General features: G+C 42.7%; 1 protein-coding gene across 1 annotated transcript in view; it reads right to left on the bottom strand.

The window, feature by feature from the left end:
- Positions 1–9,909: 9,909 nt before the first annotated feature.
- The window catches only part of FUCA2 (alpha-L-fucosidase 2), a 26,307-nt gene continuing 11,436 nt past the window's right edge, over positions 9,910–24,780 (bottom strand). The window contains exons 2-7 of the mRNA XM_056566730.1: positions 21,682–21,869; positions 19,629–19,968; positions 16,333–16,543; positions 12,732–12,922; positions 12,140–12,248; positions 9,910–10,873 (exon numbers count right to left, since the gene is read on the bottom strand). Coding sequence (XP_056422705.1) covers positions 10,703–10,873; positions 12,140–12,248; positions 12,732–12,922; positions 16,333–16,543; positions 19,629–19,968; positions 21,682–21,869 — 1,210 coding nt within the window. The 3' untranslated portion in view covers positions 9,910–10,702. The remainder of the gene's footprint in view (positions 10,874–12,139; positions 12,249–12,731; positions 12,923–16,332; positions 16,544–19,628; positions 19,969–21,681; positions 21,870–24,780) is intronic.

The following is a 24,780-nucleotide window of genomic DNA, read 5'->3' as shown; positions in this document are numbered from 1 at the left end:
TCCAGAACAGGAGCAAATCCCCATAGCAAATCTATCCTGCTCTTGACGGTTCCTGACATTGACAGAGGTGTCAGCAGAGCGCACGGTGGTCAGGCAGAAAATAAATTCTATACAGCAGCTGATAAGTACTCTGGAAGGGTTAAGATTTTTAAATAGAAGTAATTTAGAAGTCTGTAACTTTCTGGCACCAGTTGATTTAAAAAAGTTTTCGTGCGGAGTACCCCTTTGAATAAAGATGGTCCAAGTTGAAGTAAAGAAATTTGCTGCAATTCTGACCCAACCAAAGGGGGGGGGGGTACCCCTTTTAAGGCTCTAACACATAATGTGGAAAATACAGACAAAATATGAAAAAAAAAACATGCAAAAGTAGCGGCATGTCAACACAGTTGCGTATTGTTTTGCATATTGATCCCTGTTTGCTGACTGGAAAAGCTTCAAAGGGTTGTCACAGTATTACAACTTATCCCTTAGCCTATTGTTTTCCAACCAGGTTGCCTACAGCTGTTGCAAAGGCTGTCCAGCCATGCTGGGAGTTGTAGTTTTGCAACAGTTGGTGGCACCCTGGCTGGGAAACATACAATGAATGGAGAGGATCTCATGTTTGACAGGATACTCTGGTCCTCTCGGAGATTGCTAGTGGTCCCAGTGGTTAGACCACCTGAGATCACACACTTATTCCATGTCCACAGGGTAGTGAATAAGTTTTAATAGTGGCATAACCTTATTAAAAGGGATATGCTCTAGGTTTCTGAAAAGTCAGATTCTTAGTCCACGTCTAAAGCTGAATCAAAACTAAGGCCTAGATTTGCAAATGTGCTGGAATTTACTCCAAAAACTGTCTAATAGGACTTCTGCCACATTTACTATGCATTTTACTGTTTTAGTTCTAGCCCACAGATTTCAGAAACTGAGAATGAAAAACCTTGCCTTTTGTGTCCACTAGTATACCATGACAGCTGGTTGACATAGGGCAATGGCAGGCAGGGAGATTTCTCCCTTCTAATAGTTAGTGTGGATTGGAGAAATTTCCAATGTCATCCTTTGAAAGGGGGTGACAGTTGTATAAGGCCTTCCCTTTACATATGTCAGTCGTCAATTGTCTGTTCCCTCCGGCGCTGCATCGGAGGGAACATGAAGCCAGAACCGATTCATTTCAATGGGACCGTTCACAATCATCCGGCATCTCCGTTGAGACGCCGGACTGGCACAGACAGGGGAACGCATCATGCTGCGTTCCCCCGTCCGGCGATCACAAATAATGGACACCAAATGATGCACTTCTGGCAATCAGTTGTTGCAATTTTCATCCAGTTTTGCCGGATATATGTAAACCTAGCCTAACACAGCTGGCACCCACAGTTTATGCTGTTGGCTCAGAAACACCCTTTTCATACACATAACATTTTGATGTACATGTGTGATAGATGTATATGTGTGTATATATAAATTTTATATACTATATATGTAAAATGCCCATTTAGGATGAGGACTCAATACTTCGCTGTTACTTGTCCACTCCTCCCCCATCTGCTCTCTCCCGCCTCGCCCCCACCATCATGTAGAGGAATTTGCTGACTACGAGGACAATCCTACTCGCCCATCTGCTCCTTCCGGTCTCACCCCTCCCATCGTGTGAAGCCTTTTGAACAAAGAAGCCCGGGAAAGGCATAGTAGGGGGGTGGGAACTTATGTTAATGACAAAGGTGATATAAGCTTGAAGGATTTGAAATAAAGCTCAGTGAAGAGCGTACAGAACACAGAAGCATTTGAAACTGACAATGGCTCTGTTTGATTTACTTTTATATACTTCGGTATATAGATTCTGTATACAGATTTGTCCGGGAGTAAGATAGTTACAAGAGCACTGATAAAATCCATATCACATGTACTGCCCTACTAGAAGTTTAGACCTAACTCATGTGAGGCTCCCAAAAAAAAAAAAAAAAACACAATTTAAGTTGCAATTAAGTTGTGTAATTAAATACATACTTTTATCCCCCATGATTGGAACTTAGTAAGGCATACTGCACATCTTCAGGCCGGTGGCCCAAAAAATTTGTCGCATTGCCTGAATCATGATTCTTCACAGCTAATGTAGATGAGAAACCCACAAGTGGCACCAGACGATTGCCAGAAATCCAATATGCTTATGATCGCGGCCTGTTGCAGCAACCCAACTTTGGCCCTGTGGCCTGTGTTAAAGGGAAGTGTCCCTAAGCAGACTGACAATGGTTGCTTTGATTGGACAGTATCACTGTAGGTACACCCCCCCAATTTGTAATATCCAGAAGTCAATTTATTCAAATATTTGTAAAAGGAGGAAAGCTGCACCAATATAGTTATTAGCTAAACATGTTCTAAAGGGTGGAGACTATTCTAAATTGTGATCTTTGCTGCACATACTCAAACTGAAGTCATTCCCACCTTGTATTAAGTATGAACTTATTTTAAAATCAGATCAGTTTTTATTAATATTTTTTAAATACACAGAAAAAAACCCTAACACAACATTCCCCACCAGGACTTCTGAGTACTCTACTTCTTTGTTTAGACAACAATATGTCTTGAGTCAGCAGGGCCAAAAAAGCCAACCAGTTATGGGAGCAGAAAATCACAGGAATTCAATTGTTGCATGGCAATAGGACTCCTCTGATCCTTGTAGGTTAACCCCTTAGATGCTGTGGTCAAATTGTTATTGCAGCATGTAGGTGGTTTCTTGGCATCTGTCAAAAAAAAGTATGCCAGATTGCAGTTGCTGAATTAACTACTTTGTTGATCTGCTAGTAATGAAGGCAATTAAAAAGTCCCAAAAGTGCGCAACAGCTTGGTCGTTAAAGTCCATAATTAATGTTCTGTTCCTGGCTTTTTATTCAATTATTGCAAATAAAAACCTGAAGTGTGTGAACACAGACTAAGGCTGGGTTAACACAATGACATAGCTTACACTGAATTGTCACTTTTTTTTAAAGCACACTTTTTAATATGACAGAATACGTGACCGTGTTTCAGGGTAAGTAATTCTGGTTTCACATGACATTATTATGCCTCAGTCAGAACTAGTCTATAGGAGGACTCAGAATGTGTACCTCTGACAGAAGATTGTAATGTATCTCACTGTGTAGGCATGCAAAGTCCGATATGTCACATACTCAGTCCATCTCAATGGCAACAAGTTCCACACACTGTGCAGTACAATCCCTGAGCACAAGACATCTAGCAGGGTCCCATCTCTGCTTTCAGGCTGTGCACAGACTGGAGTGCACACTTTAGTCACATGACCATCCTATAGTCACTCAGTACTTTTCTGTTGTAGAGTGTTTGCTTGTTTGGCAGCTTTCCTCTCACTAGTGCTGTTTTCCCTTATGGGTAGGTTCACACGTAACGCATCAACAGCGTATTTTACACTGCGGATTAGTCTAGAGCAGTCACAAACGGTTGGGCAGCTCTGTGCGTTCATTCGTTACGGCAGATTTCCCACTGCTCATCTGGTACGAGCAGGCACAGTGGCAGATTTTCCAAAGTAGACACAATGAGCGGACACACAGAGCTACCTGCCGCAGCAAGGAGTTCACTCTTGTGACTGCCATTAGTGCATCTGCAGCATAAAATGCACTACATGTTACCCTACCCTTAGGGTGTATTCACATGCACAGAATAATGCGCATATTTGATGCCCAGGATTCTATTCTGCAGATTTCAATGTAAGCTAAGTGACTAAACACAGCTTTAAATCTGCAGCAGGATATTGTAAGTTTGAATACAACTTAAAAGGGGTACTCCACCCTAAGACAGCTTATACCCTATCCAAAAGGATAGGGGATAAGATGTCTGATCCTGGGGGTCCCGCCGCTGGGGACCCCGCTATCTCGCATTCAGCACCCACCTCTGGGAGCTGCACACAGCGCTGCAGCCTCTGAGTCTGCTGGGCCACTACTACGGGGCTGGAGTATAGTGACATCACGCCCCGCCCCCACAATGCAAGTCTATGGGAGGGGTCGTGACAGCCACTTACGAGATAACGGGGGTCCCCAGCGGCGGGCCCCCGCGATCATACATCATATCCCCTAACCTTTGGATAGGGGAAAAGACCCTTTAAGGGTAGGGTCACACTGCCGCTGCACATTTTCCTGCCTATTGCAGTTAATGGTTAGCATAATAAGCTGCAGAAAATATCAGCTGTAAAAGCTGTAGACACTGTTGGATAGCTGTCAGGGCATAAAAGCAAACTATACCTTTCCTAGAGCTAAACTTATAAGGGTAGGGTCACAAGTGCCGTATTTTGCTGTGTATTTTCTGCAGCTGATTTTGCTACCCGTTGACTTCAATGGGTAGGAAAAATACACAGCAGCAAAATACAGCATGTGTGACCTTACCCTAAAATTGCATTTTTTTTTCGGCCAAGTCTCGAGGAGGCGGTCCAAGCTTCTTAAATGCCACAGCCTGACAAACCTGCTCATAGAATTTGACCCATGTAAATGCCATCTGTTGCAACACACTTTCCCAGATGAAATTATTTAACCCTTTAAGGACCAAGCTCATTTTGACCTTAACCCCTTAAAGGGGTACTCCGGTGCTTACACATCTTATCCCCTATCCAAAGGATAGGGGATAAGATGCCAGATCGTGGGAGTCCCGCAGCTGGGGACGCCCGGGATCATGCACGCGGCACCCCGTTTTTAATCAGTCCCCGGAGCGTGTTCGCTCCGGGACTGATTACGGTCGACCGCAGGGCCGGCGGCGTGTGACGTCACTCCCCCGCCCCCGTGTGACGTCACGCTCCGCCCCTCAATGCAAGTCTACAGGAGGGGGAATTATAGCTATCACGGCCCCTCCCGTAGGCTTGCATTGAGGGGCGGAGCGTGAAGTCACACGGGGGCGGGGGCGTGACGTCACACATTGCCGGCCCTGCAGTCGACCGTAATCAGTCCCGGAGCAATCACGCTCCAGGGACTGATTACAAACAGGGTGCCGCGTGCATGATCACAGGTGTCCCCAGCTGCGGGACTCCCGCGATCAGGCAACTTATCCCCTATCATTTGGATAGGGGATAAGATGTGTAAGCACCGGAGTACCCCTTTAAGGACCCAGCCATTTTAAACCTTAGGACCCGGCCATTTTTTGCACATCTGACCACTGTCACTTTAAACATTAATAACTCTGGGATGCTTTTAGTTATCATTCTGATTCCGAGACTGTTTTTTCGTGACATATTCTAATTTAACATAGTTGTAAAATTTTGTGGTAACTTGCATCCTTTCTTGGTGAAAAATCCCAACATTTGAAAATTTAGCATTTTTCTAACTTTGAAGCTCTCTGCTTGAAAGGAAAATGGATATTCCAAATCATTTTTTTAATTCACATATACAATATGTCTACTTTATGTTTGCATCATAAAATTGACATGTTTTTACTTTTGGAAGACACCAGAGGGCTTCAAAGTTCAGCAGCAATTTTCCACAGAATTTCCAAAATCACTATTTTTCAAGGACCAGTTCTGAAGGGTCTTCATCTTAGAAATACCCCACAAATGACCCCATTATAAAAACTGCACCCCCCAAAGTATTCAAAATGACATTCAGTCAGCGTTTTAACCCTTCAGGTGTTTTGCAGCAAAGTGAAGGAGAAAATTCACAATCTTCATTTTTTACACTCGCATGTGTTTGTAGACCCAATTTTTACAAGGGGTAAAAGGAGAAAATGTATACTTATATTTGTAGCCCAATTTCTCTCGAGTAAGCACATACCTCATATGTCTATGTAAAGTGTTCGGCAGGCGCAGTAGAGGGCTCAGAAGCAACAAGGGGATTTTGGAGAGTACGTTTTTCTGAAATGGTTTTTGGGGGGCATGTTGCATTTAGGAAGCCCCTATGGTACCATTTTGGAAACTAGACCCCTTGAGGAACGTAACAAGGAATTAAGTGAGCCTCAATACCCCACAGGTGTTTCACGACTTTTGCATATGTAAAAAAAAAATATATATATATATATATATATATATATATATATATATATATATATATATATATTTCACTAAAATGTGTGTTTCCCCCCCAAATTTCACATTTTTGCAAGGGTTAATAGCAGAAAATACCCCCCAAAATTTGTAATCCTATCTCTTCTGATTATGGAGGTACCTCATAAGTTGACCTGAAGTGCACTACGGACGAACTACAATGCTCAGAAGAGAACAAGTCATATTTGGCTTTTTGAGAGCAAATTTTGCTCGCGGGGCATGTCACATTTAGGAAGCCCCTATCGTGCCAGAACAGCAAAAAAAAAAAACAAAAAAAAAAAAACACATGGCATACCATTTTGGAAACTAGACCCCTTGAGGAATGTAACAAGGGGTACAGTGAGAATTTACCCCCCACTGGTGTCTGTCAGATCTTTGGAACAGTGGGCTGTACTAAATTTTTAATTTGCACAGCCCACTGTTCCAAAGATCCGTCAGACACCTGTGGGGGGTAAATTCTCACTGCACCCCTCATTACATTCCGTGAAGGGGTGTAGTTTCCGAAATGGGGTCACATGTGGGGTTTTGTTTTTTTGCGTTTGTCAAAACCGCTGTAACAATCAGCCACCCCTGTGCAAATCACCTCAAATGTACATGGTGCACTCTCCCTTCTGGGCCTTGTTGTGCGCCCCCAGAGAACTTTGCACCCACATATGGGGTATCTCCGTAGTCGGGAGAAATTGTGTTACAAATTTTGGGGGGCTTTTTCCCCTTTTACCTCTAGCCAAAATGAAAAGTATAGGGCAACACCAGCATGTTAGTGTAAAAAAAAATTTTTTTTTTTACACTAACATGCTGGTGTAGACCCCAACTTCACCTTTTCATAAGGGGTGAAAGGAGAAAAAGCCCCCCAAAATTTGTTAGTCAATTTCTCCAGAGTATGGCGATACCCCATATGTGACCCTAAACTGTTGCCTTGAAATACGACAGGGCTCCAAAGTGAGAGCGCCATGTGCATTTGAGGCCTGAATTAGGGATTTGCATAGGGGTGGACATTGGGAATCACTGGCGTAGAATACCCCTAACAGGGTGCCTCCAGCTGTTGCAAAACTCCCAGCATGCTTGGACAGTCAACGGCTGTCTGGCAATACTGGGAGTAGTTGTTTTGCAACAGCTGGAGGCTCCATTTTGGAAACAGTGGCGTACCAGACGTTTTTCATTTTTATTGGGGAGGGGGGCTGTGAAGGGGTATGTGTATATGTAGTGTTTTTTACTTTTTATTTTGTGGTAGTGTAGTGTTTTTAGGGTACAGTCACACGGGCGGGGGATTACAGCGAGTTTCCCGCTGCGAGTTTGAGCTGCTGCTCAAAATTTGCTGCATCGCATTCACAGGGGGGGACCTCCAGCTGTTGCAAAACTACAACTCCCAACATGCACAGTCTATCAGTGCATGCTGGTAGTTATAGTTTTGCAACAGCTGGAGGCACACTGGTTGGGAAACACTGAGTTAGGAAACAGACAATGTTTCCCAACCAGTGTGCCTCCAGTTGTTGCAAAACCACTACTCCCAAACATTCTCAGGCATGCTGGAAGTAGTAGTTCGGCAACATCTTTAGAGCCAGATGTTGCCGAACTACAACTCCCAGCATGCTTGGAGTTGTAGTTTTGCAACATCTGGAGGACTACAGTTTGCAGACCACTAATACAGTGGTTCCCAATCTGTGCCCTTCCAGATGTTGCAAAACTACAACTCCCAGTATGCCAAAACTGTCCAGGCATGCTGGGAGTTGTAGTTCTGCAACATCTGAAGGGCCAGATGTTACAGAACTACAACTCCCAGCATGCCTGGACAGTAAGGGCATGCTGAGGATGTGTAGTTTTGCAACATCTGGAAGGGCACAGCGGTCTCCAAACTGTGGACCTCCAGATGTTGCAAAACTGCAACTCCCAGCATGCCCAGACACCAAGGGCTGTCTGGGCCTGCTGGGAGTTGTAGTGTAAGGGGACCAGATGGAGCAGTCCAGATCGCTTTACGGCAGTCTGGACTGCTGAAAAGGTCCCGCAACACCGCCGAATATCCACTCGCCTGTCGCCACCACCGCCATCTTCACCGCCGGGATCCGGGTCTTCAGGGACGAGGTAAGTACCGGGGCCGCCCCCCCCCCCTGCGATTTGTCGGTTAGCTAACCGAGGAATCGCAGGGGATAGGAGGAGATGGCAGGCTTGCCACCTCGCTCCTATACTTCAGCATGGTCCTGGCTGTCTGTGACAACCGGGATCATGCAAAATTACCAGGCGGTTGGGTCCCAGAGACCCGATCAGCCCGGTAACGCGACGATCGGCAACATGGGGGGCAGACATGGCCCCCCCTCTGCGTTTTCCCTGGATGCCTGCATCCGCTTCCGATCTCTGCGCGGCAGGGACCGGAAAACGCCAGGACGTACGGGGACGTCCTGGGTCCTTAAAGCCCAGGGTGCAGGGATGTCAAGGCCAATTTTATTTTTGCATTTTCATTTTTTCCTCCTTGTCTTCTAAAAATCATAACTCTTATATTTTCATCCACAGACTAGTATGAAAACTTGTTTTTTGCGCGACCAGTTTTTCTTTGTAATGACATCACTCACTTTACCATAACATGTATGGCACAACCCCCAAAAATACTATGTGTGGGGAAATTAAAAAGAAAACCACAATTTAGCAAATTCTAACATGTGTTCTTTATTCTGTGGGACAATATGGTTGGGAAAATGATACCTGTGATTACATACTTTTCTATTATTGTACTGCTTAACCCCTTAAGGACCCGGGGTTTTTCAATTTTTGCACTTTCATTTTTTCCTCCTTACCTTAAAAAAATCATAACTCTTTCAATTTTGCACACAAAATTCCATATGATTGCTTATTTTTTGCACCACCAATTCTACTTTGCAGTGACAGTCATTTTATCACATAATTATGATGAAACGGAAAAAAATTATTGTGCGACAAAACTGAAGAAAAAACACAATTTTTACTTAACGATATATTTTTTATAATTCGGACATTTCCGCACAAGGCGATACCACATATGTTTATTTTCATTTACACTTTTTTTTTTTTATGGGAAAAGGGGGTTGATTCAAACTTTTATTAGGGGAGGTGTTATATGATCTTTATTCACTTTTTTCCACTTTTTTTTTTGCAGTGTTATAGCTCCCATAGGGGGCTATAACACTGCACACACTGTTTTTTTACATTGATCAATGGTTTCTCATAGGAAACCATTGATCGATGATTCTGCCGCTTGACTGCTCATGCCTGGATCTCAGGCACTGAGCAGTCATTCGGCGATTGAACACCAGGAGGAAGGTAAGGGGACCCTCCTTGTGTCCTATAGCTGTTTGGGATGCCGCAATTTCACAGCAGCTATCCCGAACAGCCCCCTGAGCTAACTGACAGCAGTTTACTTTCACTTTAGATGCTGCAATCAACTTTGAACGCCGCGTCTAAAGGGTTAATAGCCACGGGTCCCGGCCATTGTTAGGACAGGTTAGTCCTTAAAAAGGACGCCCTTAGCCCTTAAAAAAAAATTTTAAAAAACACGCAAACTTTTTAACCAAATTAGTACATTTAAATCCCTCTATTTTGACGACCTATAACTTTCATTTTTCCGTATAAGTGGCGGTATGAGGCACTCATTTTTTGCATTGTGATCTGTATTTTTTTATTGATACCACATTTGTGTATATAAAACTTGACATTTTTTTAAATAAAATGTGACAAAAAAAAATTTTTTTTTATTACGTTCAATGTTCACCGTACTGGATAAATTATTAAAAACATTATAGATTAATAGTACAGACATTTACGCTCATGGCGATACCTAATAGGTTTATTATTTATTTATTTTTACACTTTTTGGGGGGAAATGGACATTTGACATTTTTATTGGTGGAGGAGATTTTTTCCTTCCCCCCCCCCCCCCCTTTTCTTTTACACTTTTTGTGTATTTGATTGCTAATACTGTACTGTGCAATGCTTAGGGCATAGCACTGATCAGTATTATCGGCTATCTTCTGCTCTGGTCTGCTCGACCTCAGACCAGAACAGAATAATCCGGCAGAGGCAGGTGAGGGGACCTCCGTCTGCCATGTTAGCTGATCTGATCCCCGCGGCTGTGCCACGGGCGATCAGATCAGCATAAAATGTATCTGTATTGATCACGGCATCTGAGGGGTTAATGGCAGACATCCGCGCCATCACAAATGTTTGCCATTACCGGTGAGTCCCTGACTGCAATCAATAGCCGTGACCTGCTGCACATGACCCAATCATCGCTCCGATGCTGGCGGTTATGTACAGGACGTAAATGTATGTCCTGGTGCGTGAAGTACCTTCGCACCAGGACGTACATTTACGTCCTTGGTCGTTAAGGGTTTAAGGAAAACAAATACCCCCAGAATACAGCAGGCAACATTACTGTGGATTGTAACAGAATCTGTGAGGGGGTAGAAAAAATACATACCTCTCTGTACCTATAGCATAGTAAGATTCCTAAGTCTACAAGCTAAGTTATAAATCAAATGTACAGTATTTCAATCTCCCATTCCTGTCATTGCCACCATATCACAAATAAACGGATTATTATTTTACTCATATTTGATTGTAAAAAAAAATATAATTCTTCATTAAGTAGAAAAATAAAATCACTTTTCGTCTTTAGATTCCCCTGAAATGTGTCTGATTAAATCTTCTGTAACACCGTAAATGTTATGTCTGGTGCCTAGGTGATAAAACTGCTTCCTTCAGGTAAGTGACCTTCAGTGTCCAGCCCCATTGGACCGCCATCTGGGAAGGATTGAGGGTTGGCAGTGATACAATCATTCCTTTCTCTCCTAATGGCGACCATTTTAATGTTCCTTCATATCCAATAAGTTGAACCTGAAACAGACAATGACAAATTAATCATAAAATTCAGATGGCAAACCAATAAGCTTGGTTATGGACAAAAAAGGCGTTATAAAGACATAGACATACAACTTACTGTAGCAAAGTGCCTTTTAATAATTGCTGTTACTGTGGCCTCCAATAGCTGGGATTCTTGCCATCAAGCATCAGCAAGTTCTCTAGACATTTTTTTTTCTCAACTCTAGTGCTCAGGTACCCCAAGACATACAGAAATAAAAAATAAAAAAACACACACTGTACGTAAGGCTATATTCACCCAACGGAATTTCCGAGCAGAAATTCCACTGCAGCAAAGTCCCATTGATTTCAATAGGATTCTGCTGCACTGTGCACATGGCAGAATTTCCGTGGCAGATATTCCTGCCACGGAAATCCTGATTACTGCATCTGCAGAAAGAAAAGTCATGTCTATTCTTTGTGCGGATTCTGCTCGGAAATGCATTGCAGTCTATGAGGTGAAGCTTTTTTGAGCAAGCCAAGCGCCCATCAGATCATTCAAATGTGCGGAATGTCGGCCCGTGTTTTCTGAGTGGACATTCTATACGAAATTGCTGTTTGAACATGGCCTCAATGTTTCTGATTCGGACTACACCCTAATAACCAGTCTAAATCTCCAATAATTCACCAAGGAACATTATGGCAATAAAATATACTCTAAAGACCAATAGTTGGGTCGACCGTGGGCCGACACACTTCCATGCATCTCTATAGGAGAGCTGGACATACTCAAGCTGGTGTGCTCCTGTATCTCCGGCTCTCCCATAGAGATGCATGGAGGGGGCGTGTTCATCCTCATATTTGGTATTGGCGAGTGTGTAATTGTCTGAACATTATTATTTTTCCCGTACAGTAAATGACTTAAGCGTAAAAAAGTTCCAAAGTCCAGAATTGCATATTTTCGGCCACTTCATATAACAGAACAAAATGAATAAAAAAGTGATCAAAAAGTCCTATCAAAACAAAATGGTACCGATATAAATACAGATAACGGTGAACAAAATGAGCCGCATGAGCAGCATTTTTCTAATCCTGGACAAAACTTTTAAATGACAGTAAAGCATAAGCATATTCTGGATGGACATATGCATAATAATGTATATACTGTTGCATCTTTGGTGAATAACTAAACTGTAATGAAATGGATGATTGACATGCGACACAGCCAGGAAATCCTCTTTGTCTAGGTGTGCCATATGTAGTGGTAATTTAGGGATTCATTAACAATTCAAAATCACTGACCTCTGTCTTCCCAATAAATGGATTAGGTTCTCCAAGGATTATTTTCCAGCTGAGAGGCCATTTAAGGAATACAGCATACACAGCCTGCTCTTGAGGCCTACACGTATACCTGAGAAATAAACACTGCATTAGTATCCCTTATGAATAAGTACATAAGAGTTTTACTATAAGTACAGTAAACTTCATAGTGAGATGTCAGAGGTTTTTATTGGAGGAGGTCCGAGTCCCCCACCAACTGTGGATTGCACTATGATCACCTTAGCTCTCCTTGGAGATGTAAGTTCTCTCCAAAGCAGGAAGAAAACAGGAACAGCAGTGGACTTGAACAGACCGGGGTAGGCAAGTATATATATATATTTTTTTTAATGCCCCCAGCAATGTTTTTTTTAATGCTGGAATACCCCTTTAGGGTCTATGCACACATACAGTATCCTGTGCAGGATTTGAATGTAAACTAAATGACTTAATACAGCTTCAAATCCTGCACATCAAATCTGCGCAGGATATTGTACATGTGAATAGACCCTTAAAGTGAACTAGGCCAATTAAAACCAAAACTTTTTAGAGCATTCATAGAAAATAAAACTCTTACCAAACTCCTGGTGTCACTGAGTCATTCTGAGCCGTCCAAGGCTTTGTACTATAAATTGCTTCACCGTTAACTTTAAGCCATTTTCCCATCTGTTTCAAACGCTCTTCAAATACAACAGGAATTCGACCATCATGAGTGGGGCCAATATTCATTAGTAGATTTCCACCACATGAGACAGTTTCAACTAACTCCTGTTTAAATACAAACAAAATATAAAATATATCAAAGATGTTGTCTGGTCCCACAAAATGTTACCTGTTCTAACATAAGAATGGGAAAAAAAAGTTATACACATCTGACCCATTACCCCACCGTGTCTTTCCCATAAGGTCCTGGTCTTGGCTGAGCAGTTGCTTGTGCTTAACTTTTGATACACAAATAAAGCTTCCTTTAGGGTAGGTTCACGCGCTCTTTGTTTTTGTGGGTTTTCCGCTGCGTATTTGAAAGGGGCGGGCTCTTTTCGGCTGTCCATAGCAGATTTTCCGTGGCGGAATTTACGCTGCGGAAAATCCGCCGCAGTCCCTTCTGACTTCAATGGGGCTTGCGATGGATTTTCTGCAGCGTAAATTCCTCCGTGGAAAATCTGCTGTGGATAGCCGAGAAATGCCCGCCCCCTTTCAAATACGCAGAGGAAAACCCGCAAAAACAAAGAGTGTGTGAATGCACCCTTAAATGGGTTCCGCCAACAACAACACTTATCTGCAAGTGATAAGTATCTGATTAGTGAGGGATTAACCTCTGGGAACCCTAACAATCATGAGGTCTTTTGTCCCAGTTTAAATAAAGCACATTAAGGCCCTTTCACACTGCCGTTGGTCCCCGTCAAGAACAGCCGTTAAAGTCTCTCTCTTTTTTTTGTGTGACTTTAAGGGTCGGTCTTGTGAGGGGGGAGCAACGGGTCCTGACGGCTCCCATTTACTATTATGGGGGCTGTCGGGCACCGTTTTTTATTGTAATAGTGGGAGAAAAATATGGAGCAAGCAGTATTTTTTTCTCCCGCTATTCTCCCCGGCTCCCCTGTAGCCTAATACTGGAAGATTAGGGACTTCTCACAAGTTCATCTCTTTGTCCTCCTAAATCAAGAAAGCTATTTATAAAGTGATTGAGTAGCATAAATGTATCTGAAGAACTATAAAGGCAAATCAGAAGCAACTGTCATGAAGAATTTTCTCTGAAATAAAAAAACCTAACAGTAGAAATAAGTCCTCACAATGTCTTCTTTTGTTAGTGGTTATAAATACTATTCAGCAGTTTGTTTTTTAGCTTTATTTGTATGAAATATTGGTGGCAACCTATATGCCACAAGCTATTACTGTTACAATAGGTTACACACCCAGCCTTCCCATACATCTGAAATGCTAATCTGCAGAGCTGTGCAGCCCTTTTTCCTTTTGGAAACCCATCTCGTTTGCCTCAATAAATTCCAGTGGAAAAGGGCTCTTCTCCTAGCCACAGCAGTCACGCCCACTTCCATACACATCAATGGAGGAAGCGTGATGTCACGACCACGCCGCCCAAACCCCCAGCGTTCTGGCATAAATGTGCCAGCCCAAAGATCGTGTGTGTGTGTGGGGGGGGGTTCCAGGGGCCGCCCCCTGCGATCAGACATTTTATCCCCTATCATAGGATGATAGGATGTCCAGAGGTGGAGCACCCCTTTAAGTCTTAAAAAGCTAAGAGCAGCTATACTAATGCTGGCCACTCTCCCCAAGCTTTACAGAAATATCTGAATAATATGTATAACAACTTAACAGAAAAGAAAAAGTCAAACGGGGCAGAATTATGAAGAAAGAATGTCTGTGTTGCTCACAGCATCCAATCACAGTGCAGCTTTCCTTTTCAAGAGCAGAATATAAAATTAAAGCTGCCCTGTCTTTATTTAAGACAGCCTAATAAATCACCCCAAAGACTTCCATTTACTAATTTTCTTATTTTAGTGGGAAGTGTTAATTAAATGAACAAACAAACTGCTACATACGTCCTATATACTATTAAAATGACCTGTGACAAACAGAAACAATTGAGATTTTACTGGCATTAAATTGCTTAGGGTGCCCTGAACACACACACCTTTTTTATTTTTTTTTAATATTCCCAAATTTTTAGTTTTAATTTCATACAATAAGAATACATCATTACATCATTACACAACACAGATAAATATACAAGTACTCCTAAACCCCCCCCCCCCTTACCCTCCTACCCCTCCCTTCCCCCACCCGCCACCAGCTAAGCTACCTCCTCCCAGTTCTTCCATTCCTTTTCTATTTTCGGGCCCAGCTTTCTCCCTCTATAATAGATTTTCTCAAATCTTCTCATTTGTTCTACTTCTCTCTGCCATTCAGTACAGTTTGGACCCTCGGGTGCGAACCATCTTCTAAGAATAAATATTCTAGCTAAATCAAAAACCTTAATAATAAACACTGTTCTTCTCCTGCTCCCTTAGTCCCATCCCCAAAACCGCAGTTTTAATATCAAATGTTATTTTTACTCTCATTTTCGCCTCTACTGTTTTGTAAACTTCTTCCCAAAAAGAATGTCATTTTGGGCATGCCCACACCATGTGGACCAAGTCTGCTTCTTCCATATCGCATTTTGGACATTTTGGACACACACCTTCTTCACATTTTCTTGATATGTGTGGGACCAAGATGCATTGATATACAGAAACTAGGGATCGACCGATTATCGGTTTGACCAATATTCACGGTTTTCTAAGTTATCAGTATCGGCAATTACCTTGCCGATAATGTGGGCGCTTTAAATCAATGAACTGCAGCAGCTTTTGCGGGGCCAGAGACCGCAGCCCGCTCCTCTCCCCCTGCCTGTCCTGAGTCCAACCACCGCCGCTGCCCCATTGCCTCCCCCATCCCCGGTTTTATAATTACCTGTTCCCAGGGTCCACGCTATTTCTGGCTCCAGCAGCCTCTAGAGCTGTCACTGTGCGCACCGACGGTGACGTCGCGTTGAGGATGTCACTCTTCATTGCGCAGCGCACAGCAACAGCGCATGACGCCGCAGGAGCCAGAAGTAGCGCGGACCCCAGGAACAGGTAATTATAATTATATCCCCAGGCCGGTGAGTCTGTTCATGGTGAAGGCCAGGCTTGTGACCGGGGACAGCACTCTGGTCGCAGGGCAGCAGAGTGCAGGGCCGGGGTAGGGCTGCGGAGGGGCGACTGGGGCTGAACTCACTCAGCAGCTTCTCCATCTCCATTGTGCAAAGCGGCAGGGTTGGACTCAGGACAGCAGCGGTGGTGGTTGGACACACACGGCGGGCAGCGGTGGTGGTTCGACTCAGGACCCCATGACAGGCAGGGGGAGAGAAGTGGGTGGCGGCGTTTGGGATTAAAATGCGCAGAATATCAGTATAAATTATCGGCTATCAGCCTGAAAGTTCACAGGTTATTGTATCGGCTCTAAAAAAATCAATATCGGTCGATCCCTAAAAGAAACTACTTCAGTCAGCAGATCAACTAGGACCCCTCTTAGTGACATACCTAATGTAAGAACAGACCATATGCTGTGTAATCCCAGATAACTAAATAAAATGTTACAATTATTAAAGTCTATCAATTGTGTTGCTTTTTTCTTAGGCCTACCTGTACCAGTTCCTCAATTGTCATTAATTCGGAAATGAATGCATTCCTCCGATATCCCCAGGAGCGCTTGTCAATAGTCATACAGTTTTCCCACTTGTGAGGTAGTAGGTGGCCAGGATTATAGCGGTCACTACATGTGTAATAGCCACCATGTGTACAAATGCAGCCAGATCCCCAACGATCATTAGTTACTACGACATCTTTAACCGGGCTAAAAAGGGTAAAGAATATAAAAGATATGAATAAAATGTATTATTGCAAGGAACAATAAACATTATCATCAATAAAGAGTAACCAAGTATATCCCCTTAAGGACTCAGCGTTTTTTTCTGTTTTTGCATTTTCGATTTTTCCTCCTCACCTTTTAAAAATCATAACCCTTTCAATTTTCCAACTAAAAATCCATATAATGGCTTATTTTTTGCGCCACCAATTCTACTTTGCAGTGACATTAATCATTTTACCAAAAAATCTATGGCAAAACGAAAAAATCATTGTGCGACAAAATTGAAGAAAAAATGCCATTTTGTAACTTTTGGGGGCTTCCGTTTCTACGCAGTGCATTTTTCGGTAAAAATTACATCTTATCTTTATTCTGTAGGTCCATACAATAAAATCATAAATAAATGAAGGAAAATTTATATGTTTAAAAATGTCCTATCATTATTTTTCCGCATATGAGGATGTATTAGGGCTAATTTTTTGCGTGTGTGTGCGTAGGTGTCTCCTACGCTACCCTGATGTCACGTGGGGCAAGCAGGTCAGCAGGTTACGCAGCCACGTCACCACCAGGGCCGTAGGTAAGCCTGTGGGCCGGCCTGGGACATCGCAGGGCCAGTCCTCTTTTACTGTTAACCAGAGGCGGCTCTAGAATTTGTGAGGCCTTAGGCGTAACTGGGACATGAGGCCCCTGCATCATTTTCTGCAGACGTCACATAATGATCCGATCGTCTGTGAGATGGCAAATTCTGTCTAGTACATCGAGACCAAAATCACCAATAATACCAGTATACAAGGAGGGCAAAAGTGGAAAACAAATACCATTTAGCAACTTTTGGGGGGTGTCCGTTTCTATGCAGTGCACTTTTCGGTAAAAAGACTCTTAATCTTTATTCTGTAGGTCCATACGATTAAAATGATCCCCATTTATATAGGTTATTTCTATTTAACTACTTTAAAACAATTCTTGTACAAAAATGAAAATGCTTTAAAGTGTCTCTTCTCACCCCTATAACCCTTTTATTTTTCCGCATACAGGGCTATACGAGGGCTTATTTATTTGTGCTGTGATCTGAAGTTTTTATCAGGACCATTTTTATTCTGATGACACCTTTTGACCGTGTTTTATTTTCCGACCAAAATTACGCACTTCTGGACTTTGATGATATTTTTTCACGCTTTTGCCTTTCACTGTGTAACTCAATTAACATTATATTATATTAGTTCGGACATTTGCACACGTGGCGATGCCACATATGTTTATAGTGTTTTTTTTTTACATTATTTCATTTGAAAAATTAGAAAAGGTGGTGATTCAAACTTTATTAGGGAAGGTGTTAAAAAAAAGTAAATACATGTGATTTATAATTTTTTTACACTTTTTTGTCCCCATGTATAGGCCGGCCAGTATAGGCCAGCGAGAACAGGGACATAATACTGCGGGGCTATATACAGTGACTGTGCTGTACCCACTGCCCTGGTTACTATTATACGGTATATATATATATATATATATATATATATATATATACACACATACATATATATGCATAAATACACACACACATATATATATATATATATATGCATATGTTTATATGCAAATATATAGCAGCCAGGGCAGTGGGCACAGTACAGGGAAGCTGATGTATATAGCCCCGCATTATTATGTCACTGTATACCAATGACTGTGCTGTGTCATCTGAACTGACCCATACTACATATATTATATACGATATATGGGCCAGGCAGGGCAGAGAACCCAGCACAGTCATTGATATACAGTAACATAATACTGTTGGGTTATATACATTAATTATGCTGTACCCACAGTCATGGCTGCTATATACATGCATATATATATATATATATATATATATATATATATATATATATATATATACACACACACACACACACACACACACACACACACACACACACACGCATGCATATGTATAGCAGCCAGGGCAGTGGGAACAGCACAGCTGATGTATATAGCCCAGCAGTATTATGTCACTGTATATCAGTGTTTCCCAACCAGGGTGCCTCCAGCTGTTGCAAAACTACAACTACGGCAAACTGGTAGTTGTAGTTTTGCAACAGCTGGAGGAACCCTGGTTGGGAAACACTGCTGTATATCAATGATTGTGCTGTGTTCTCTGGCTGGCCCATACAGCATATACTACAACATATAAATATATATAGGGCAGAGGGCACAGCACAGTCACTGGTATACAGTTAGTGACTGAATGCAGAGCTTGTCACCCTCTGACCTTCTTTTTCGCACTGATGGCCGCCTCTGCAGGTCGGAGACTGCCAGATTGGATGGAGCTCCGCTCACATGGAGTCAAGATAAAGACCGCAGAGGCTGTACAGCTGTGAGGCAGTGTCTCTCTCTGCCGTGTCTCTTCAGCTCTGCGGTGAGCAGCCGGGGGAGGGCGGGCAGGGACTATTAACTAATCAACTGCAATGTCTTTGGCACAAGACCAGCCCCATCAGCCCCCTCTTTTAAAGGGGCAGCAGGGACTAGTCGGAAGCAGCGCTGGAGCCCAAAGGAAGTGTTTTATTTTTAAACTTCACTCCCTGCGGTCGAGGCTGGAGAGTAGGGAGTTGCGCCTGTCGGTCTGTGCGGGCCGTTTGTGTGGGCCGCCGGGCCTATTTTAATGCAGGGGCCGCTCCATCTGCCCCTACGTTAATCCGGCCCTGCTAATAAGAAAACTACTCCAGCTGTCTCGGTTTGAAGTGTGCCTTTTCCAGACTGCATGTTTCTGCTCCTTCTACAGTTGTTCGATAGGATTTAGATCAGGGCTCATAGAAGCCACTTTAGAATAGTCCAAAGTTTTGCGCGTAACCATTCTTGGGTGTTTTGGGTCATTATTCTGTTAGAGGACCCATGACCTGCAACTGAGACCAAGCTTACTGACACTGGGCAGCACCTTTTTCACTCCAGAATGCCTTAAAGAGTACCACCAATTTTGTCCACGTTGTCCACCTTTCCATCTTGGAGGTCCAAACTATTTTACCCCAGTAATCTGACATTCCATAAAAATTTCTGCACAAAATGGTCAACTTGCCTTTCATTGTAGAGCCAAGCCAAGAAGCCAGTACTGTTCCAGTAGGTAGATGGGGCATCACCATCGCCATCTGACCAAAGAATTTCTGGTCTATATTTCATTACAATTTCGTATAATTCAGGTAACGATTTACTATTTGGGAAATAGCTTGTTCGGAAAGAATTGTTTTTATCAGCTAGGAAAAGAGGGTTAAACCACTCAAAAAGAGAGTGGTAAAGTCCAAAGTGCAAATCTGTATTCTTCCGGATAGCATCTGCCAGCTCACCAACTAGGTCACGCTTTGATCCAACATCCATGGAGTTCCAATTCCAAGAAAATTTTGAGCCCCATAAGGTGTATCCTTTAGAAAAAAAAAATTATTATTATTTTGTTTGAAAATGAAAACCCCACAACAAATAACTAATGCCTTGAGGCAAAGTAAAGTGTAACTTCAACATTGCCTTGCCACCGATTCTGCAAACTTCGGTGAGGAGGAACGTTGCATATGCTGGGCGGTAGAGTTGCCACGGCAACTTTTAGAGCAATCCTATTAACTGAAACATAAATAAACCAAAACAGAGAAGGGACAAAGAATGAACATATAGAGGCGCTACATGTGCTATTAAAGGGGTTCTCCGGTGGGAAAAAAAAGTTTTCAAATCAACTTGTGCTAGAAAGTTAAACAGGTAACTTCTATTTAAAAATCTTAATCCTTCCAGTACTTATCAGCTGCTGTATGCTCAAAAAAAAGTTGTAAAGTTACATAGTTAGTACGGTCGAAAAAAGACATATGTCCATCAAGTTCAACCAGGGAATTAAGGGGTAGGGGTGTGGCGCGATATTGGGGAAGGGATGGGATTTTATATTTCTTCATAAGCATTAATGTTATTTTGTTCCATAAATGTATCTAATCCTGTTTTAAAGCTGTTAATTGTTCCTGCTGTGACCAGTTCCTGAGGTAGACCGTTCCATAAATTCACAGTCCTCACGGTAAAGATAAGTTCTTTTCAGTCAGACCACCTCTACTGACACCTCTGTCTTTGTTAGGAACTGTCCAGAGCAGGAGAAAATCCCCATAGGTAACATCTCCTGCTATGGCACCAGTTGATTAAAAAAAAAAAAAAAAATATTATATATATATATATGTTTTCCACCGGAGTACCCCTTTCTATCTCAGACAGCTATGCATTCTATGCGGAAATTCCGTCATGTGCACAGCGCAGGAGAATCCGATTAAATTCAAAGGGACTCTGCTACAATGCGGAATCAGGCACAGAAATTCTGAAGTGTAAACATGGCCTTAGGTGTTACACTTTAGGCACATGAACGATATGTGCATTCAAGTACATATAATAGTCTGGGAGCTGGCTTGGTCCAACCTGCGGTCCAGTCTGACCATCAATGATCAAGAGGCAATCCAAACAAATCTAAGGATGTATACTACAGAGGAGCTAATTGTCAAAAGTACAGACCGAATCTGGACAGAGATAGAAGATCATAAATTCTAAAAATTTTTTAAAATGGACAAAACATTTCAAGAGCCAGCTGATCTCTCCGTCAGGTCCTCTTGACCGCCCCTTCATCATTAATCAGAATATGGCTCACGCACAGAACTCGCTGGGGTAACGACATTCCTGTTACTTTGTTGCTTTATTCCACAGCTCGCCACTCAATCTGAGTCTGCAGCCGATCATATCTTCTGTGTGAAATCCATATCCCATCCGTCTTTCCTCTGCTGCTTGCCAAGATAAATTTGATGGGTTATTTAGGAGTGTGGAATAGAAGTATGGCAACAAAACACCATGTGTAGGTCTGTAAAAAACTGTCAGAAAACTAAGAAAATACATTTTTACAATCAAGACCATTAGCAAAGTTGCATTATTTTTCCAATTCAGATGCATTTTAGTAAACTGCTCATGTGTTTCCGCACAGGAGTTTTATACAATATAACCTGAAAGAAAATGCAACCTCTCCATAATTTAACTTCATGTACATTAGTAGACATGAGCTTTTTTATGACAGCCTATAGCCTGAATTCTGCTGGAAATTGTAGTAGTAAACCCTCAACATTTACCTTCGTGATGTTTTGAAGTGAGGACAACATACTTGGCGCCGGACTCCTTTAAAATGTCTGCCCATTGCTTTGGGTCATAGAACTCAGCAGTAAATAGAGGCCCAAAATCTTCATACCTGAAGCCTGGAGGGTAATTCTTTGACATAAAACGGACATAAGCATCAGACTTACTTCCTTGCCAATACCACCTAAAAAAAAAAAATAATAAAAAAAAAAATAATAATATATAACCATTCTATTTATTCTAAAATATACAGCTAGAAGCATGCCTTTAGTGTACGATCTTTAAGCTTCATGCCGTATTAGAGACCTAACAGAAGATAGGACAGCTCCATCAATTCCATATGGAGATAGGCTAAGGGCCTGTAACTCCATTTGATCTTAAGATATACTAAATTCAGGAATGTGTAAAGTTACCAGCAAGACCTTGTGTATCTTTATATCAGTGAAAACTCATAATATTACTTGTTTTTTCTCAATGACAGCAACTATGGAGTGGACCTTTTTTAAACCTAAGAAAATATTTTTCCACAGGGAGAGATCTATTAGTAAAGCCTAGCAGGGCAGGCAGAAGACACTGGGACCACCCTCATGACTTTTCTCCTTGTTCTTAAACTATGATTTTTCTGAATGCCTTTTAGGGTATGTTCACACTACAGTGTGAGAACGGAATCTCCGCTCGCTGAATTCAGCGAGCAGAGATTCAGACTGGCAGCCGGTGGTAGGACCGGGCGGCACTGCGCCGTCACCATTGACGGCTATGCAGTGCTAGCGGACTTCCGCGCAAAGAATGAACATGTTCTTTCTTTGCGCGGAACAATTTCAGCGGCGGAATTGTCCGCCGCTGAAATTCCGCAGTGTGAACGAGTCTCGCGGAAGACCCATTCACACTGATGGTAATGTTCACTGTGCGGACTTTTACTTGCGGAATTCCGCACTGTGACCATACCCTTAGAGGAAGTTATAGCAGATATCCTGATCATTTAGACAGTATGAAGCTGATGACAAGTTACTAAAGGGGTACTACCATACTGACAGCTTATCCCCTATCTAAAGGATAGGGGATCTAAAGTTGGCTGATCGCACGGGGTCCCGCCGCTGGGGACCCCCGCGATCTCACACGCAGCATCCGCTCTCATCAGGCCCCAGAGCGAACATCCACCCGGGTCTGATGACGGGGCCGGTGATAGTGACGTCACAGCTCCGCCCCCGTGTGACGTCACGCTCCGCCCCTCAATGCAAGACTATGGCAGGGGGCGAGACAGCGCCGTGACGTCAAGATACTCCTGCCCAGTGATCGGCAGTCATCAGGCCCGGAGCGATGTTCGCTCCAGGGCCTGATGAGAGCGGGGTGCTGCGTGCGAGATCGCGGGGGTCCCCAGCAGTGGGACCCCGCCCGATCAGGCAACTTATTCCCTATCCTTTAGATAGGGGATAAGTTGTCAGCACGGTAGTACCCCTTTAAAATTGCCTTCTCTCTGTAACACATTATACATCAGCCTAGAAACAGATGGGGGAGATTTATTAAAACCTGTGTAGAGGAAGAGTGGTGCAGTTGCCCATAGCAACCAATCAAATCACTTCTTTCAATTCTCAGAGGCCTCTTTAAAAATGAAAGAAGAGATCTGATTGGTTGCTATGGGTCACTGCACCACTTTTCCTCTACACAGGTTTTGATAAATCTCCCCAATAATCTGTCCATCTAAATATAGACTCTTGTTGCTATAGGAAACTTATAAAGTACAACACTGTAGTTCACATATAGGACAGCTTCACCAGAGCTAAACAACCACCACGCAATTCATCTAAAAAGAAAAACAGAAATACTTAAAAAATAAATAAAATTGCAGATCTTGTGTAGAAATATCTTGGGGTGATAGTCCTGTTTAATTTCTGTATCGGTTGAAATGGAAGCCCTGGAAATACGACAGGGGGAGAGAGCACTGTGCATGTGAAGCCTAACTTGGAATTCCCCATGCAAGTGACCGATTATACCCCAAGAGATGTTATCAGCGGTATTATGTCAAGAAGGCTTTTTGGTTTAAAATTTAGGAGATAATGTACATTGAACAGGTACATTGGGGTAAAATAAGATGGAATGAAAACAGGGTAAAAAGATTATTCATTTAGAACGCCATAGATGTATGGTACACATAATTTATGAAGCATTCCTTGGTGCAGAGGCCAGGACTGGGCAGATGTCAAGCTGATAAGTGGTGTCCTCTACTTTATTCCTCTCGTGTGACACACAATGCATTTTTCTTGGACTGTCCCTTCTTTCCAGTGTGGGGGACTTCACCTCGAAAGTGTTGGCCTGGTACAAACCAGGCGCCTCCAGTTCCAGAGGTTCTTGTGCCCACTCCTCCTGGGTCACAAAAGATCAGGGCTTTGATGATTACCTCCTGGAACTGAAGTAATGTTGCCAGCACTCCATAATAGTACAAAATAGTACAAATAGTCCAAGAGAACAACTCCTCCCATATACTGAAAGTAGTCCACAATATAATCAGGTTTGATGACCATTGTCGTGGTTCTTTGCACAGGGGTGCTGTTGTTAGTATGAATTGTGGTCAGCATAAGACCTTCCTCTTGGCCTTATATCTGACCAACAACAGATTTTCACTAGTAGGGGAAAAATAGACCACAGTCCTGCTAAGTATACTTCTATATTGCTCTAGTTATGCAGCATATTTTGTAAGACTGTAGTCTATTTTTTCTTTACATTTGTTCTAATTTAACACAGTGCGTAGTGCATTTACAACAACCTCAGTATACTTTCTATCAGTGTGAGCCGCACATATTTTTTAGTTTTCACAAGTAAGGGCCCTGCTCTCACCCTTGGGAATTGGGGTTGTGAAGGGATATGTCGGGAGGCCTCTGTTTATTCCCCGCACATTGCCACAAGCTGCAGTGGTTCTGGTGGAGAGGGGGTTTAATCCCTTAACAATCACGGAAGTAAATGTATGTCCTGGTGCGAAGGTACTTTGTGCAACAGGACATACATTTAGGTCCTGTACATGACCGCGAGCATCAGAGCAGTGCTTGCATTATGCACTGCAGGTCCCGGCTGCTATCAGCAGCCAGGGACCTGCTGGTAAC

This window comes from Hyla sarda, chromosome 3 (assembly GCF_029499605.1).
Source record: "Hyla sarda isolate aHylSar1 chromosome 3, aHylSar1.hap1, whole genome shotgun sequence".
Classification (NCBI taxonomy): Eukaryota; Metazoa; Chordata; class Amphibia; order Anura; family Hylidae; genus Hyla; species Hyla sarda.
This window is presented reverse-complemented; position numbering and strand designations above follow the sequence as displayed.